General features: G+C 45.8%; 1 protein-coding gene across 1 annotated transcript in view; it reads right to left on the bottom strand.

The window, feature by feature from the left end:
• LOC308661146 (pregnancy zone protein-like) overlaps positions 1-20149 on the bottom strand; it is a 116037-nt gene that overhangs the window by 20496 nt on the left and 75392 nt on the right. Inside the window, exons 24-31 of the mRNA XM_081315939.1 lie at positions 19777-19898; positions 17558-17609; positions 16804-16887; positions 14982-15158; positions 12314-12395; positions 9867-10023; positions 6411-6485; positions 3989-4154 (exon numbers count right to left, since the gene is read on the bottom strand). Of these exons, the coding sequence (XP_081172065.1) occupies positions 3989-4154; positions 6411-6485; positions 9867-10023; positions 12314-12395; positions 14982-15158; positions 16804-16887; positions 17558-17609; positions 19777-19898 (915 nt within the window). The remainder of the gene's footprint in view (positions 1-3988; positions 4155-6410; positions 6486-9866; positions 10024-12313; positions 12396-14981; positions 15159-16803; positions 16888-17557; positions 17610-19776; positions 19899-20149) is intronic.

Below are 20149 nucleotides of genomic sequence, written 5' to 3'. Positions count from 1 at the left end.
TAAATTAAAATCCTGAAGAAATAAAAAACCCCAGTTAAAACTCTCAGCCTGGGCCGGAAAGCTCGAAGAGCCAGGTCTTCAGGTCCCGACGAAATGAACAAAGGTCAGGGGCAGTCCTAAGCTCCACGGGCAGCTGGTTCCAGAGGGCAGGCGCACCCACAGAGAAGGCCCTCCCCCTGGGTGTTATCCGCCGGCAATCTTTTACTGGCGGCACCCTGAGAAGGCCCTCCCTGTGGGAGCACGCAGGACGAAGGGAACTTGATGCCGGCAGCAGGTGTTCCCTCAGATATCCCGGACCCAAGCCATTTAGGGCTTTATAGGTCATCACCAGCACCTTGAATCTCACCCGGAGGGCAACCGGAAGCCAATGCAGGTCGCAGAGTAGAGGTGTTACATGGGAGTATCGGAGAACCCCCATCACAACTCACGTGGCCGCATTTTGCACCAGCTGAAGCCTCCGAGTAGTCCTCAAGGGCAGCCCCATGTAAAGAGCGTTGCAGTAGTCTAAACAGGAGGTCACGAGTGCATGAGTGACTGTGCGTAGGGCATCCCGGTCCAGGTAGGGTCGCAACTGGCGCACCAGGCGAACCTGGGCAAAAGCCCCCCTGGTCACGGCTCCTATGTGATCTTCAAAACTGAGCTGTGAATCCAGGAGGACGCCCAAGTTGCAAGCCCTATCAATGGGGGGGTAATACCTCACCCCCATCATTAAAGATGGAGTAGTCTGGTTAACCCGAGATGCCGGTATGCACAGCCACTCAGTCTTGGCAGGATTGAGACGAAGCCTGTTTTTCCCCATCCAGACCCGGATCGCCTCCAGGCAACAGGACATCACGGCAAGGGCATCACTGGGTTGGTTCGGGGTGGAGAAAAAAAGTTGGGTATCATCAGCATACTGATGATACTCCACCCCAAAACCATGAATGATCTCATCCAGCGGCTTCATATAGATGTTGAACAGGAGGGGAGAGAGAGCCGACCCCTGAGGAATTCCACAAACGAGAGGCCTCGGGGTGGATCTCTGCCCTCCCGTCAACACCGACTGTGAGCGGCCCAGGAGATAGGAGGAGAACCACCGTAAAACGGTGCCTCCCACTCCCAACCCCCTGAGACGCCGCAGTAGGATACCATGGTCGATGGTATCAAAAGCCGCTGAGAGATCTAATAGGACTAGGACAGAGGAACAACCCCTGTCCCGAGCCCGCCAGAGATCATTCACCAGCGCGACCAATGCCGTCTCCGTGCTGTGCCTGGGCCTAAAACCCGATTGGTACGGGTCCAGATAATCAGCTTCCTCCAGGAACAGAGGAAGCTGATGCGCCACCACACTCTCAACAACCTTCGCCAAAAAGCGAAGGTTGGAGACCGGACGATAGTTATTTAAAACAGCCGGGTCCAGGGCAGGCTTCTTGAGGAGGGGTCTCACCACCGCCTCCTTCAAGGTGGCAGGGAAGATACCCTCCTTCAAGGAAGCAGTTATTACTGCCTGGAACCAGCCTCGTGTCTCCTCCCGGGCCGCATAAACCAGCCAGGAGGGGCACGGGTCCAATAAACAGGTGGTGGAGCTCAGCCTCCCCATAATCCTGCCCACATCATCAGGGGAAACAGGGTCGAACTCAGTCCAGATAACATGCTCAAGACCGTCCAATTCCTCCACGTCAGACTCTGCCCAGTCAGAGTCCAAACCGGCCCGGATCTGAGCGATTTTGTCCATCAGATGATGACTAAACTCCTCGGCCCAACCCTGTAAGGGATCCTCCCTCACCTCCTGGTTAAGAAGGGAGCGAGTCACCCTAAACAGGGCAGCCGGGCAATTATCTGCGGACGCGATGAGGGCAGCGAAGTAATTAGCCTTCGCCGTCCTCATCGCCGCAAGACCTTATAAAGGTTCTTAACTGTAATCGGTGAGATTCGGAATGGCTGGACCTCCAACCACTCTCTAGACCCCATCTCTGACGCTTCATCTTCCGGAGCTCCAAAGAAAACCATGGAGCCCAACGGGATCTGCACCGGGTCAGGAGTCGCAAGGGTACAACACAGTCAAGGGCCTCAGTGGCCACCCTTTCCCAGGCACCCACCAAGGCATCAACTGGGCTGTGAGTGAGGGTGATGGGTATAGACCCAAGCGCCATCTGGAATTGTTGTGGGTCCATTAGGCACCTGGGGTGGAACCACCTGGTCGGCTCCGCAGCCCAGTGGCGGGGGGTGGCATAATGGAAGACCAGCCGCAGGAGATGATGATCGGACCATTACAGGGGGACAATGACTGGCGAACCTCCTCCCAGATCATCCAACCACTGTCCAGACAGGAACACCAGGTTGAGAGTGTGACCCCCCCACATGAGTCAGGCCTTGAATTACCTGGGTCAGGTCCATGGCTGTCATGGAAGCCATGAACTGCCGGGCTAACTCTGATGACCCTCCCAGGGAAGGCAGGTTGAAGTCACCCAGAACTATAAGCCTGGGGAACTCCACCGCCAATTCTGAGAGGGTGTCGAGCAGCCCGGGCAGGGCTGTTGCCACACAGCTGGGCACCAGATATGTGAGCAACAAGCCCATCTGAGCCCGGGGGCCGCATCTCAGGAGGAGGGACTCACTCCTGCCAATCTGGACAATGGTGGTCTCCCACGGACATAAAGTCTCCCGAATAACCACCGCCACCCCTCCACCCCTACCCTGAGCCTGTGGTCGGTATAGCACATGGAAACCTGGGGGGCATAACTTGGTCAGAGGAACCCCTCCCTCCGAGCCCAACCAAGTTTCTGTAATGCATTCCAGATCCGCGCATTCCTCCTTGATCAAGTCACGAACGAGGGGAGCCATGACCATCATGATAAAGTGGTAATAAGATGTTGAGTGTTAATGCAATACTAATGTGAAAGAAAGATTCATGATGGCCAGAAGGAACATCATCTCCGGCTCATCTCCCCACTTATTTCCTTCCAGTGGTCATTAATTAATTATTCATGGAATCAGTGTGTGCTTCCATCCTTATATAGTGAGATGAGCAGCAAATACAGTTAATTAATAAATAAAGTATACTTCTGTATGAAAAACACTTGAAGCTATAGCAGTGGTGGGATTCAAATATGTGAACAACCCGTTCTCTGTGTGGATGCCGCTTCCGGAAGTCCATGTTCTGTTCCAGCCTACATACGTCCTTGTTACTTCACAAAGACAACCCCTCTTTTAACAGTAGACTGGAAAAATAAAGCCTTTTTATTTGAGTTACAGACCTGATAATTGTCCCAGAAAAACAAAAGCAACAGAACACTTTTCCAATGGACACCTTGTCCAAAAGAAAAACAGGACAGGAGTCAAACAGGAAATAACTCACAGGCAAAATAAACAGACCATGATCTCTTGACACTGAAATTCTTTGCAAACAGTTGCCTCCAGCAACCAGCCCTGCCCACACATTCCCTTTTTGTTATGCAGCCTCCAAGGCGTGGCTTCTCACCACTTTCTCCTTCTCCCCTGGAGTTGCCCCATTGCCTCCCTCTGACCTACTCATGTGACCTGTCTGCTTTTATGAGCGTCTCTGAGGTCTTCCAGCTGTGCTTCTTCCGAGTCTGACTAAGCCTCCCAGCACAGCTGGCTCTCAGCCTGATCACGAGTGGAAGGGCCAGGTTCTTCCTCAGTTTTAAATCCTGTAGCTCATCAGAGCCTTCCTCCGACTCTGATGCCTCCTCAGACCCCTTCTCCTCCTCCTCCTCTGATTCCCCAGACTCAGCTGCCGGGATCACAGGCTGGCACGGAATCACATCAGTCCATTCTGGGCCTGGGCAACAAAAAATTAGCTACCAGCTCTGCCGAACTGCTGCAAACCAGCTGAATCCCACTACTGGGCTATAGGGACCTTTTCCTGACTGGTGGATGGGTGCGGTTTCCAATGAACATTATTCTTTGCATTCCAATAAAGTTTGTTGCACATCTCCAATTTTTTTCATGGGTACATAATTTTCATAACAAAGAAATCATGTCTCACCGTCCTTCACAGCTACTTTTAGAAGGGACTCCAACATTTCTTGCCTCTTTTGCTCTTTCCCCGCCAAAGTAAAGGCGTACGCCAACAGAGCCCGGGTATAAATGTGGATCTCTTTAGCTTCAGATGCCTTCTCCAGGCAAACTAAACTATTTTCCACCACAAAGAGCTGCAGAGGACAAGGCGTTGAACGGAAATCAATATAGCAGGATACAAAGCATATTCGTCCCCACCCTCTATTACCAGTGTCGTGGTCATTTGCCATAAAGCAGAAGCAAAAGTTAGTCACCATGGAAGTGAGATGCCTAAGGGAAACTGCTGGAGTGACCAGAGCAGGGATAAAATAAAAAATGACATCAAAAGAGAATGAAATGCAATAGATCCAATGTTAAATACATGCAAAAATAACGAGTTAAGTGGTTTGTTCACCTACTGTATGGAGAATGTCTTTGAGATTCTATACCTGTGGTGGTGAACCCATGGCACGCGTGCCACAGGTGGCATGCAGAGCCCTCTCTGTAGGCACGCGCACTGTCGCCCCAGTCCTAGACCTTCAGCTGAGTTTTATAAAACCTTTTCACTTTAGGCCTCTGCTGCCGTGTGCAAAAAAATAAAAAAGGTTCAATCAATAAATTTAAACTTCTCGCAGGGAAAAAATAGATCTTGCAAAGTTGGAATTGATTGATTGAACTTTTTAGTCACAGCTGGTCTGCTGTTACCACCGCAGTCATGCCACCCAATGGGCCACACCCACCCAATTGGCCAAACCCACCCAATGGGCAACACCCACCCAATTGGCCATGCCCACCCAGCACCCAACAAAACATAAGTGGGTTTTGGGTTGTACTGTAGTTTGGGCACTCAGTCTCTAAAAGGTTTGCCATCACTGACCTATACCATACAAAGCATATAAAATAAAGAGGCCAAAGAACACAAGACAGACCCAGAAAAAGATGGAGAGACAGCATCAAAGACACAGAACAACAGCACAAAAATAACAACGATTGAGGCCACCAAAAGTGCAAGAACCAAAACTTTGTATCTCCCTCCACACTTGTAGGGGGGGAGGAGGAGGAGGAGGAGGAGGAGGAGGACGACTCTTGTAATCTAAGTTCAATAGGAGGAAGGTTCCTGAAGGAGAAGATTTTGAAGAAACACAGGATCTCAGCAAAGCCCTGGGATGACAGTAATTACTATTACTATGAATCTCTGTATATCTGTGGCCTGAACCACCACTAGCTACTTGCTTTTCCTACATGTTCCTGTGTTTTTGGAACAAAGCTTAGCAGTTCTTTACTAGGTGAGGTCCAAGATGAGGGTGCTGGTGGTTCAAGCATGAGGAGGAGGAGGAGGGGGAGGAGGAGGAGGAGGAGGAGGAGGAGGAGGAGGAGGAGGAGGGGGAGGAGGAGGGCGGCAAATCAAGAGTGATAATATAAGCATTCAGGAGATTGTTTTGTGAACAACCCTCTGCAGACTCTGCCATTATCTGCAAAAAGAAGCTCCTTCTTTCCAGTTCACACAACAGCCCTTAGAAAGAAAGTCAAAGAAGTCTTCACCCTAATGTACTGAAAAACAACATGGTTCTAAAGTGAAAGCTGCTGATGTTGTCCCAACCCTTTCCTTCTCCATTCAATAAATCCTGCTAAAGAAGACTGTGAACATCTTGCTTGGAAGAATGACATTGGTGTAGCCAGCTGCCACGAGTTGGAGAGCTGGCCATTAGGAGTCAAATCTAAAGAAGCAGGTGAGGGCAGAATAGATAGGATAATTATTGGCATATGGCGTTGTTACAGTAGCCAGGAGACCACAATGCTATTGTAGAGTAGCAGTTTGGCTTGCCAAGGTACCAGCCCTGTTATAGGACACACTTGCACGCTTCCCATGGTGGGCCACAGGAGGGTCAGCTGGCTCCGCATCAAAGAGAAAGACGAGCAGTTCTTCCTGCAGCATCCCAGAGCTGACTCACAAATGGGCACTGCAACTGGGAAGGTTCAGAGCCATCAGAAATCTGATTGCCTGCACAGAGCACCAGTTCATCTCCTCGCCAAAGTGGTACCTATCTATCTACTTGCATAGGACATGCTTTTCAATTGCTAGGTGGACAGAAGCTAAGGCGAGTGACAGGAGCTCCTCCTGCCACACAATGCTTGGGCTCAAACCACCAGAGCTGAGACACCTTCATCATTAAGCCACTGAACCACCCCGTCTCTTATTTGATTGGAGACAGAAAAGGACAGAATTGATTGGAGAGGAGGAGGGATAATAAAGAGGCATCTGGGCTTATTCAGCTTATATTATTACATTTTGGGACTATGGCATGGCTTTGAAGCTAGTCAGATTTCATTAGCCTAAGTGATTGTGAACTCCATGACCAAGTGAGACACAGCTGGTCTACTGCAATCATGGTTGCACTTTGCACACTTACGGAGGGAGGTAGCGGCACTTCCAGCAAAGCAATGGTGATGTAAGCTGAAAGAGTGATCTGGTCATCAACTCCCCCCTGCAAGAGAGAGACAGATATTAGCTGCACCTATTAGACAAATAGCTTCCACCATCTTCTATCACCCCTCCACTCTTTCCAAATCTATATTACATCTCCCTCACAAGAAATCATGGAGTTTTGGGAACTGGACAATACAGAAGTGTTTCTCATCAATCAGTAAATAGATTTTTGTGACATCTATAGCTAGCTTTGACTGGGAGCTTCCAAGTATATTAGCTATTACAGATGGTCCTTGCTTGCCCACTGCCTCATTTAACAACCATTTGAAGTTAAAAGGTAAGGTAAAGGTTCCCCCGCACATGCGTGCTAGTTGTTTCTGACTCTAGGGGCTGGTGCTCATCTCCGTTTCAAAGCCAAAGAGCCAGCGCTTGTCCGAGGACGTCTCCATGGTCATGTGGCTGGCATGACTAGACACCAAAGGTGCAGGGAACGCTGTTACCTTCCCACCGTAGTGGTCCCTATTTTTCTACTTGCATTTTTACGTGCTTTCGAACTGCTAGGTTGGCAGAAGCTGGGACGAGTAACAGGCGCTCACTCTGTTATGCGGCACTCGGGATTCAAGCAAGGACTAGCTGTAATAATTCTCATTTCATCGCTCTTTCAGTTCTGTATTGATTTTAGGTGGAATTGGGGCATGGGGTGACTTCGTGGGGCTAAAAAAGACAAGATGGCAATTGTGAGTAGATCTTTGAAGCCTTGTTTATTTTTTTTACCTGCATTGCAAATAAAAAGAGTGGAGCTTCAACTGTGCAATTTTAGCTGCCATGTTTGTTTGTTTTTTTGCCTCTCCTATAGATAACTTTGAAATGGGGGCACAGCTTTCATTCGATCACTGTTACCATATTTTATATATATATATATATATATATATATATATATATATATATATATATATATATATATATATATATATATATATATATATATATATATATATATATATATATATATATATATATATATATATACCCGCACATGCGTGCTAGTCGTTTCCAACATCATACTAATTCTTTGCACCGCATCTTATTACATTATGCAGTTCATTGCTATTAAATAGGGTGGTAACCTCACCAATTGACATGGCCCTGAACGAAAAGGAGTATTGTAGAGAAATTCATGGAGGGTCAGTCAATCCATAACTTCTCATCCCGTTAGACACTTTTTCCCCCAAATCAAAACCAAGATTTGGTGGGAAGAGATTGCAGAAGATTGGACCTGGATATTCCTGCCCTTAGTTTTTTAAAAAAGTTATTTTAATAAGACTACTGAAGATACTCTGTCAGTTTTTCATGAAAAATGTTAAATCCTGACTGCAGAATATTCATGAGTCTTTCTGTTTTGTCAATACTGTCCCAGTTCATAAACAGAAAGAAAGCACAATTTCTTCCCAATTAGAAATCCAGAGTAATTCCCAGTCATTCTCTCTATGGCCAAACCAGCTCAATCCACGTGTATCTTCAATCCACGTTCTTTCTTGAGCTTATTCATTTAATGATGGTTCAGATTTACAACCACCTTGGAGAAACTGGCTTTCAGGTCATCCTTGAAATTATGACTCTCACATCACCCTCATAATCCCGTGTACACAATCTGGGTACTTGGCCACTTGGCAACGGGCTTGCATTTATGATGGTTGCAAAGTCTTGCAGTTGTGCGATCATGATATGCTACCTTCTGGCCAGTTTCAGACAAGAAAATGTTACTTGAGGAAGCCACTTAACCACCATGGTGATTCGCTTAATAAGTGCAGTAAAAAGTGGTCATAAAATCAGGTTGGTCATGTGATCACTTGCTTAGCGACCATATCATTTAAGTTCCAAAATTCCAGCCCCAAAGTGTAGTTGTAACTCAAGGACAGTGGTGAGATTCAGCTGGTTTGCATTGGTTTGGTAGAACCGGTATCTAAATGTTGACTTTGGAGAATCGGCTGAACCCATGCTGCTTCTGGAAATCCATTCTAGGTCTTCGAGGCCTGTAGGAGGCCTGCCAGGCCTGGAATGGCCCACAGGAATTGCGTGGATATTTATTTATTTATTTAATAATATTTCTATACCGCCCTTCTCCCGAAGGACTCAGGGCGGTGAACAGGGCAAGAATAAAAATACAGAATTACAAAAATTAAAAAAGGATTAAATACATGCCCACTAAAAACAGTCAATACAATATTAAAACCCCAATAAAACAAAAGTAAAAAACCCCACCAATCCCCCATCAGGCCAGGCCGGCTCGTTCGAATAAGAATGTTTTTAGATCGCGGCGAAAGGAGCGAAGATCGGGCGCCATCCGGAGCTCAACCGGTAACTGATTCCATAGCTCCGGGGCGCCCACAGAGAAGGATCTCCCCCTGGGGGCCACCAATCGACATTCTCTGATCGGTGGCACCCTGAGGAGGCCCTCTCTGTGGGAACGCACAGGGCGAAGGGAGGTTGATGCCGGCAGCAGGTGTTCCCTAAGGTACTCCGGACCCCTGCCATGTAGGGCTTTAAACACCATTACTAGTACCTTGAATCTCACCCGGAAGACAACTGGTAACCAATGCAGCTCACGGAGCAGAGGTGTAACATGGGAGTATCGGGAGACTCCCAACACAACTCTCGCGGCTGCATTCTGTACCAGTTGGAGCCTCCGGGTGGTCCTCAAGGGCAGCCCCATGTAGAGAGCGTTGCAGTAGTCCAGACGAGAGGTCACGAGCGCGTGAGTGACCGTGCATAAGTCATCCCGGCCTAGATAGGGCTGCAACTGGCGCACCAGGCGAACCTGGGCGAAAGCCCCCCTAGTCACAGCCACTATGTGATCTTCCAAGGTGAGCCGTGAATCTAGGAGGACTCCCAAGTTGCGAGCCCTATCTACAGGGGGTAATAGTTCACCCCCCATAGAGAGAGATGGAATATCCGAATTGACCCGGGATGAAGGTATGCAAAGCCACTCAGTCTTGTTGGGGTTGAGTTGAAGTCTGTTCCTCCCCATCCAGACCCGAACCGCCTCCAGGCAACGGGACATCACATTGAGGGCATCACTGGGGTGGTTTGGGGTCGAAAGAAAAAGCTGGGTATCATCAGCATACTGATGATACCCAACTCTAAAGCCACGAATGATCTCACCCAGCGGTTTCATATAGATATCACTTCCGGAAATCCATTCTAGGCCTGGGAGGCCTAGAGGGGGCCTCCCAGGCCTAGAACGGCCCACAGGAAGTGCGTGGATGTCATTTCCGGAAGTCCATTCTAGGCCTCAGAGGCCTAGGTCTGCATCCACGCAGAGAACCAGTTGTTCAGGTATTTGAATCCCACCACTGCTCGAGGACTACCTGTGTTCCCAATATACCCAACTCTCACTTCCAAAGACATGTCACCCTTTTCTCCCACCCGCCTCTTGTACCTTGAGGGCATTGTTAAAAAGAGACCCCGTGCTCCGAAAGCATCCATTAGACTCCTGCCTCAGTGTCAGTGAGTTCTGAGCTTCGATGATGTGCTTTTCTTCCACAGAGATGAAGGACCTTGCTGGAGCAAAAGACTTCAGCACGAAAGCCGTCAGCCTGTAAGACAGCCCAGAGCACAGAACAGTCTCATTTTAATTTTTTCAGTTCCTAATGTCATGATCCAGGTGGCCAAGGCAAGTCAGGCCTCTGCCTTCCATTGAGGACCTGTATACCGCACAAGTCAAAAATAGGGTTGTGAAAATATCACTTCCTGGACATAAACTGTTTCAACTTCTACCCTCAAAATGATGCTATAGGGCAGGGGTCAGCAACCTGAAACAGTGAAAGAGCCACTCAGAACTGGTTCCCTCACAAAAGGAAAAACTAGGAGCCGCTAAAAATGTGTGCGCATGCGCGTACATGCGTGCATGCGCAGAACAGGGTTTGACTGAAGAGTGGAGCCAAGGCGAGATATGCACCTACCCTGCATATTTGAATTGATTGGTTGAACTTTTTTTGGGGGGGGCACTGCACATGGCAGAGGACTGGGAGCTGCAGGAGACGGCTAAAAGAGCCGCATGCAGCTCCGGAGCCACGGGTTGCAGACCTGTGCTATAGGGCATTGCACGCCAAAACTACCAGACACAAGGACAGTGTTTTTTCCCCCATGGCATCACTCTGCTAAACAACTAATTCCCACAACTCTGTCAAGCTATCTAATAGGGCTGCATTACTATTACCCTTCTCATCCTTCCTATTAATAATAATAATAAGTAAGTTGGAAGGTACCTTGGAGGTCATCTAGTCCAACCCCCTGCTCAGGCAAGAAACCCTATACCAGGGGTAGGCAACCTCGGCTCTTTTATGACTCATGGACTTCAACTCCCAGAATTCCTGAGCCTTAGCTTTCCTCACTTCATCTTTGCAGGCACGGGCTATTTGCTGATATTCTTATTTAGTTATGTGCCCCTCTTTCCAATTCTTATACTTGTCCTTTTGATCTTTCAATTTATCAGAGAGTTCTTTATGCAGCCATGCTGGTTTCTTTTGAGAGCTGTTATTTTTCTTCTTTGTTGGTATTCCTTATCTTCTCATGACTATAACTTTGTTGCTGGTATCTTATGATTTATATTGTTTTATTTAGTATCCCAGTATGATTTATGTTGATTGCTTTTTTAGTATCCTGTGACTATTCCTGTATTATATCTTACGGTTTATGATGAATGTCTTTTTACAAAGATTACGATCATGATTTACCATATATTGCTTTTATGTGCACTGAGAGCATATGCACCGGACTTGGGTTTGGCTAGTAGTCTAAAGAAAAGAAGAAACAGGGGAGACATGATAGCAGTATTCCAGTATTTGAGGGGCTGCCACAAAGAAGGGGGGGGGTCACATTATTCTCCAAAGGACCAAAGGGCAAGACAAGAAACAATGGTTGGAAACTGATCAAAGAAAGAAGCAACCTGGAATTAAGGAGAAACTTCCTGACAGCGAGGACAATTAATCAGTGGAACAGCTTGCCTCCAGAAATCGTGGGCACTCCATCACTGGAGGTTTTCAAGAAGAGACTAGACAGTCACTTGTCTGAGATGGTATAGGTTCTCCTGCATGAGCAGGGGGCTGGACTAGAAGACCTCCAAGGTACCTTCCAGATTCTATTCTATTCTATTCTATTCTATTCTATTCTATTCTATTCTATTCTATTCTATTCTATTCTATTCTATTCTATTCTATTCTATTCTATTCTATTCTCTATGCTAAAAGCTATTGTCATGATATGACCCAGGATACATAAATTTTCTAATTTTTTATTCAAATTACAAAACTTAGAATGATAGAAGCTGCCCTCATAGTTTATAGAATCACAGAATCGTGGAATCATAGAATTAGATTTGGAGGGCTTCCTTTATTTTGTAAAGGATCTTTATTTCTTGCTTGATGAAAAATATAAATTTACACAACGGCTCCTGAATTTTCTGAATGTTCATTTAGTTCAGACATGTCAAACACAAGGCCCAGGGGCCGGATCTGGCCCGCAAAGTGGTTTCATGTGGCCCGCGAAGCCATCCTGGAAACAGTGAGGGAATGACCCCCACTGCCTTGGCCCTGGCCCAGAGACCCTCCTTCTGCCAGAGACCCTCAGATCTGTCCCACTCCTGCCCAGGCCCCCACAGGCACCCTTCATGCGAACGATGTAGAGCTGGCCATGCCCACCCAGTAGGCCATACGCACTCTAGCCACACCCACCCAGTAGGCCACGCCCACCAAGGCCACACCCACCCGGCCCCTTGAGGGCAACTGCAATGCTGATGCGGCCCTCAATGAAATTGAGTTTGACACCCCTTAGTCCATCATCGTAGAAAGTTGGAGAAATACTACCTTAGGAACCAAGAAATCTTACCAAGTGTTCCCTTCCTCTGAACCTTTTCCAAAAGCGCTATAAGAACCATCCGGATGCTTGTAGTTCAGTTGCCTTTGATAGCCTGAAGTGGAAAAGGAAAATTAAAGCCAAGCTGAGCAGCATGTGCGTTTCCAAATCCAACTGAAATATTTCCTCCCAAGTGTTACGTTGTGGGCTCTGGAGAGCAGTAATGATGACGCGAGGCTGAGTACAGAATAACTCATGCTTTTATTCTTGCTGGAACTGTACTGAAGCTTGGGCCGCAACCAGCCACAATATATAGTCTAGCCCCTAGGTGGCAGCCAATAGGTTTGAACCCACACTTGCTGCCTGGGGCTGACCAATTGCAGGACTGGAGACGGCCTGTCTGGGTTGCTGGAGAGCCGTTAGCTCCTCCAGCAACACACGTGGTGTAAAACCACAAGCCCAATACATAACACCAAGTATTGCGATTCATTTCCAAAAGTCCGTTTGGCTTAGAAATGGAACCAAATTGGCTTTGGATCTCCAGATCAAATTTGGAATATTATTCAGTCTGCTTGACTACACCACCACCCCTCCCCCTTCCCAAAGGTTCCCCTTATGATCTCATGGAGACCGACCTCTGGCAAGAGTGAAAATTTGGCAGTTACCTGCCTCTCTCTTTTCATCTTGCTATTAAAATAAGGCGGGGAGGGAGGTGTTGTTTTTGAGTGTGTTAGTTAGAGAAATGAAACCTCTCCAGTTTTACAGAAGCTTGCTGAAAGTCGGCAGTATGGAAATCTTTCAAGGACATTCTAGAACAGGGATCCCCGACCCCCGGTCCTTGGACCGGCACTGCACCGCAGCATGCCAGAAACTGCTCCACACAAACAAGCAAAGCCCCATTCACAGGATGCAGGCAGTACATGAAACCACACCCCTTCCGGTCCGCAGAAAAACCTCTCTCCACGGAACCGGTCCCTGATGCCCAAAAGGTTGGGGACCTCTGTTCTAGAAGGTGTGAAGAAGATAGAAAATGGGTCCCATAACAAAGAAAACTTGTTTACACAAGCTACATGGACATCTTTGGTGATGGTGGTGGGGTTTGGCTGGGAAAGTCATTGTTATATGCTGTAGTCTGATGCCTTAGAATTTTAGAGTTAGTTTTAGCTCACCTTTACCAGGCCATGCATTCAATAAACAGCTTTTCCAAAATGAAAATAATCCTGGACTTTTATTTGAGTACTTCAGCTGGAAGTTGAAATTAATGTTCCATGTTCCTATATTTTACACATTTTGTTTGTTTGTTTACCCTTACACTTATAACCCTCTTTCCCCTTTGCATAAACACTCAAGGGAGCTTCCATATTTAAACTGTAATTCATTCTAATTCTTTACTATTGCAAGGTACCTGGATGGTCCAGAAGAGCAAGCCATTGAGCAATATTTTATGTATTTATTTATTAGATTTTTTAATCCCTCATTGACTACTTTTTTATAAGAAATTCAAAATGGTAAATATGCACCCCTTCCTTGTTTTATCATCCCCACAACCCTTTTCTATTTTTCCCAACCAACATTTTAAGGAGAGTTAAGCCAAGAGAGAGTGGAAAGCCGCAAACCACTCAGCCAGTTTTTCATGCCTAGGCCAAACTAGAACTCACAGTCTTCTGTCTATGGAGATTCTCAGTCATCCAGGTCATAGTTATCCCAAAGGTGCTTTTTCCCAAGGCAACTTGACATTCTTGTTTTTCTCTGAAGACATTTCACTTCTCATCCAAGCTGGTTTGAAAGAAGGGCTGAAGAGGCCATCTATGTCAGAACTGAACAGCCCTCTCTCAACAGTATCTCCAGTCTGCAACACAGTCCTTTCAACAGTTCCAAGAAGGCTCCAGGACCATTTGCGCCACTTAGGTGAACCTGATGGCACAGATAAACCTCCAGGTGGCCTCAATGACCCTCTAAAAGAAGTCAAATGACCAGCTGTCAGCAAGGAGTATAAATCCTTGCATTCCCCACCATCCAGTCAGAGCGGAAGAAGCTTCTTGGAAGAGAAGCAAAATGTCTCAAAGAAAAACAAGGAAGTCCCGTTGCCTCGTGAAAAATGCACCTTTGAGATCACCAGTCTTCTGGTTTCTTAACCACATGCTAAACAGGTTCTCTATATTTTAATGTATCTTGTTTGCAACATCTGAAAAGGTCCCAGGTGTCTCAGTCAACCTAATTTGTCCAATTTACAACCTCCTCAATCAATATGTCTAGTTTAATGAAGAGAAGGATGAGGGCAGTGTTCCAATATCTCAGGGGCTGCCACAAAGTAGAGGTAGTCAAGCTATTCTCCAAAGCACTCGAAGGCAGGACAAGAAGCAACGGATGGAAACTAATCAAGGAGAGAAGCAATCTAGAACTAAGGAGAAATTTCCTGATGGTGAGAACAATTAAGCAGTGGAACAACCTGCCTCCAGAAGCTGTGATTGCTCTCAACACTGGAATTTTTAAAGAAGAGATTGGACAGCCATTTGTCTGAAATGATATAGGGTTTCCTGCCTGGGCAGGGGGTTGGACTAGATGACCTCTAAGGTCCCTTCCAACATTATGATTATTATGATGATGATACCAGTGACTGATCTGTGGATCAAGCCTTTGAAAGCTCCCAACTGCAACAGGGAAAGCATGAGAGGGGAAATTCCTGTGGGATGCTTCTCACCTGCCACTAAATATTCAACGCCCTTGGATTTGATCTCCTCGGTCAGTTGTCCAGTCTTTTTGAGATAGTTCAGGATGTAGATATTGGGGGCAAAGAGGGCCATGTTCTGTTCCCCACAGCCGTAGGGCATCTTGAGAAGCTGCTGGAGGTTCTTTATCGCTCCCCCAAGGATGTCTCCTGAGATGGGGAATGAGGAGGACAGAGATGATTTTGCCAACGTTGTATGTGTATATATTTAAGTTTTATTAATTTTTTAAAATTAGTCTTTAATGCTTAGTAAACAACATGTTGTCTGGGTTCAAATATTTAACATTAACATTAACATTCCCCTATCCTCCTTTCTTCTCCTCATCACACTCATTACCATTTTTGGTACTGTTAGTGTATACAAAGTTAAATATAAGCATCTTCATCATATTTCACTAATATCACACCAATAACAATCATATCAATCCATCAGTCCATAATGTCAATTCATCCATCAATATCCTGTTTTTCACACTCTTGTTCAGGTTTAATTTCCCATCAGTACTTGAAATATCTTTATCAGTTATGATTTTCTCCATATTAATTACACTATAATCTTGCCAGCTTTGATTCCCCCCTCAAAAGATGCCACTGCTTGAGTATCCACAGAAATCTACCCATCTTTCTCCCAGTCTTAGTCCGATGCCTAAAACAGCCAACTGCAGTGAGGGTCTAACACGCTGGAAGTTCTCGACTTGTGGCCACCATTGAGCCCACCATTTTTGTTGCTGAGCGAGGCAGTGAAGTGAATTTGGCCCAATTTATGACCTTTCCTGTCACAAATGTTAAATGAATCAGGGCTGTTGTCAAGTCAGTCACACGGTTGTTAAGTGAAGCTGGCTTTCCCATTGACTTTGCTTGTCAGAAGGTCACAAAAGGGGATCACATGACCCCATGACATGCAACCATCATAAATATGAGTCAGTTGCCAAGTGTGGGAATTTTAATGACATGACTGTAGGGATGCTGTAACAGTCAAGTGTGGAAAATAGCTATAGCCCTTAGACTCATATACCGCTTCCCAGTGTTTTACAGCCCTCTCTAAGCGGTTTACAGAGTCCACCTATGGCCTCCAACAATCTGGGTCCTCATTTTACCAACCTTCAAAGAATGGAAGGCTGAGTGAACCTTGAGCTGGTGAGAATTGAACTGCCGAACTCCTGGCAGCTGGCAGTCAGCAGAAGTAGCCTGCAGTACTGCATTCTAAACACTGTGTTGCCAGTAACTGACTTAAAGGTAAAGGTAAAGGTTCCCCCGCACATGCGTGCTAGTCTTTTCCAAATCTAGGGTCCAGTGCTCACCTCCGTTTCAAAGCCGAAGAGCCAACGCTTGTCTGAGGACGTCTCCGTGGTCATGTGGCCAGCATGACTAGACACCAAAGGCGCACGGAATGCTGTTACCTTCCCACCAGAGTGGTCCCTATTTTTCTACTTGCATTTTTACGTGCTTTTGAACTGCTAGGTTGGCAGAAGTTGGGATGAGTAACAGGCGCTCACTCTGTTACGCAGCACTTGGGATTCGACCCGCCAAACTGCTGACCTTCTGATCGACAAGCTCAGCATCCTAACCCACTGAGCCACCGCGTCCCTTAACTGACTTAACCGACTTTAAAATGGTCATGTCCCTTTTTTCCATGATGTTGTAACTTTGGTCACTCACTAAATGAACTGTTGTAAGTCAAGGACTACTTGTATATGTAGTGGGAGCAGCTTCCAGACTGGCCCAGGGACCTTATGCAGGAGTGCCCAAAGACAGAATTAATTTCCAAAATGAGTAGCATAGCAACCTCACTTACCCAGCACACAAAAGGAGGCCCTGACTGAGCCTTCGACAACATTTTCCGGTAATGTCAGAGGAATAGATTCGGACTTAGGTTTTCCTATAAAAGAGAAACAGAATTTAGACCATGGTACATTTTGCACTGCTATTCTGACTGAACTCTTGGTGCACGTACTGCTTAGAAGACCGAGCTATAGTAGTGATTTTAGCAGGAGTCAAATTGTTCAAGCGACTAGGTCCAATATTTATATCATTTCCCCCCCGCCCCCTTCCTCTCATCTAGGTTTTCCCAAAGAGGCTTTTTCACGAGGCAACGGGACTTTCTTGTTTTCCTTTGAAGATGTTTCACTTCTCATCCAAGAAGGTTCTTCAGCTTTGAAGCTTCAGAGCTGAAGAAGCTTCTTGGATAAGAAGCGAAACAGCTTCAAAGGAAAACAAGAAAGTCCTGTTTCCTCGTGAAAAAGCCTCTTTGGGATAACTATGACCTGGATTACTGAGAATCTCCATAGACATCTAGGCCAGGGGTTTCAAACTGCCGGCCCACGGGCTGAATGCCTCATGCCGAAACCATGCCCCACCCCATTGCCGGCAATGGGGGAAAAAGTCACAAGACATCACGAGACATCACGTGACATTGTGAGTTTGACACCCCTGATCTAGGCTTTCATGAATGCCTGGGTTTGCGAGGCGGCGATCTTCTTTTGAAGGAGGTACTTTAAAAAAAGAGCATTTAAAATAAGTTAATATCTGTGTCTACAGGGGCAACGTACCATCTGCACAGAGATGAGAGTTGAAGACCACTTCTTTCTCGATCCCTTCAGGCTTCACCAGAATAGAAAAGGAAGGGGGGGAAAGGGGGGGGTTGAACATGAGTGTTAGAATCATTTTTTTAAAAAAAAATCACCATAGAAATAACATCTGAGTTAAGTACCGTAGATAAGTACCAACAGGAAATCCCAAAGGTGCTTTTTTCAGGAGGCAACTAGACTTTTTTGTTTTTCTTTGAAGACGTTTCACTTCTCATCAAAGAAGCTTCTTCAGCTCTGACTGGATGGTGGGGAAATGGAAGGATTTATATTCCTTGCAGACAGCTGCTCATTTGCCTTCTTTTAGAGAGTCATTGAGGCCATTTAGAGCAAGGGTCTTCAAACCTGGCCCTTTTATGACTTGTGGACTTCAACTCCCAGAACTCCTCAGCCAGGCATGCTGGCTGAGGAATTCTGGGAGTTGAAGTCCACAAGTCATACAAGGGCTAAGTTTGAAGACCCCTGATTTAGAGGTTTACCTGTGTCCTCAGGGTCACCTGAGTAATGCCAATGGGTATGGACCCTTTTTGGCTGCAGGATGTTTTTTTCTGCCCTGTATCCCTTCACTTTTGAACACAGGCACAGGCTGTTGGGGATGAGTCTGTGTTGTCTGAATCTCAAACTGAAGGTGTAGTCTGCAATGTTTTCTGACAATCTGTTCATCCTCCCTCACCAAGAGGAAATGCAGTTGAAACAAGTAACAAGAGAGGTGAACCATCAAAAGGAGCACGTAGAATTCATATTCCTGGAACGCAGAATTGCTTGCGTTGTTTCAAGGTCATTTTGTTTTCGTTTGCATTGAACAGCCCCATAAAGATCTACCTGCTTGTTCCCTTAAGGAGAGTAAAGTTTTATCCAGGTGACTAGGAAAGGAATGTTAGCTTTGGCCCCTTAGACTGATGAAGAAATGTTATATTCTTCCCTCCCTCTTGATTACTACACAAATTCGTTTTAACCCTTCACTTAATCCACATCTTTTTCAGTCCTCAAAACCACAAATCATATCATTTTTTTTTCTTCCAGCAAAAACTTCATATGAGGTTTCCAGTTTTTCAAAAAAAAGTTTTTATTGGTTTTATTTTTCTGTTTAAACAGCAAATTCAGACATTTTCAAAATCCCTTTCTCTGTTGTGGAAATTTCATTAAGTTTCTATTTTTGTGCATACAATAATCTTGTTGTAGGTCAATCTGCCATAAGTCTCTTCTAGGTCACTATGTTCTTGCACTGCCCCCATTTTGTAGTAGAATTCCTGGTTTCTTAAGTCCAAAAAAGCAACATTACCTAGAGCCTTTTCCACCTCTGTTAGTTATTTCTGCTTTATTTTCCAAAGTTCCTTTTTTTTCTTTATTTTGTTTAAAATCTCAAATTATTTTTTTCTAGAATCCTCTACTTTTCTTATCTGCCTTATTTTCCCAATGATTGTATATATCTCTTCCATTCTCTCTCCTAAGTTAGTCAGCTTCCTGTTAATTGATAAAGTTGTACTTTTCCTAATTCCTCAAACAGGAGTCATGGTGGCGCAGTGGTTAAAATGCAGTACTCCAGGCTACTTCTGGTGACTGCCAGCTGCCTGCAGTTTGGAAGTTTGATCCTGACCGGCTCAAGGTTGGCGCAGCCTTCCATCCTTCTGAGGTTGGTAAAATGAGGATCCAGATTGTTGGGGGCAAATATTCTGACTCTGTAAATTGCTTAGAGAAGGCTGTTAAGCACTGTGAAATGGTATATAAGTGCTAGTGCTAGGGTTATTTTATGTAAAGTCTTGACTAATCCCTTTTTCTATCATTTGCTGGCTTTCTTTAAAAAGCCCGTTCTCATTGTAGTCATTTCTGTTGTTTTTGTTGCTTTTCTTATAGTAGCCATTTTTTCTATTGTAAAATTTGTAATCCAAAGAAGAAGAAAGTGAAAGTGTGTGTGTGGGGGGGGAGGTAAATGGATCACTAACAAGATTCTTCCCTTCAGATCTTGTTAGACATCTCCCAAGGAGCAGCACTCCAGAGCTCAGATAGGTGATCTCACACCTTCTCTTCATGTCCTGGGAAGCTCTACTATCTGGGATAAATTGCCAGCTGTTGGTATTTTCCTCAGCATCTTCCCCAACATTTAGCATAGATATCCACCACTGCTTTACCTAGACGTCTGTGTCCCCTCATTACCCAGCCCAGGTTTAAAGCATCCCATATACCTCAACTAATAGTGACTTGATCACGACGTCTTTGTTTCCGATGGTGGGCACCTCCACTACTTCATTCCCACACAGCTGATTTGAGCTCACGGCCTCTGCACTTGCTGTGATGTTTATCTCCCCTGGAACAAAAATGATCATCTCCTTACAATATACTACCCTTATATTGTAATTGTAGGTGGGAACAATCTAGGGAGATTGGGCACAGAGACCCTGCCAAGAGTATGGTCAGATAAGGGACAGCAGAGCCTGCAGCTGGATAGTGGGGAGACATCAACTGTCCGGTTGGCATTCCCACAAAAAGGAACTCCTGGGACACGATTTTACCAAGAATATAATACTTTACTGAAAATTTACATTGGCACAGAAGAAA

Source organism: Vipera berus, assembly GCF_964194415.1.
Source record: "Vipera berus genome assembly, chromosome: 2".
Lineage (NCBI taxonomy): Eukaryota > Metazoa > Chordata > Lepidosauria > Squamata > Viperidae > Vipera > Vipera berus.
This window is presented reverse-complemented; position numbering and strand designations above follow the sequence as displayed.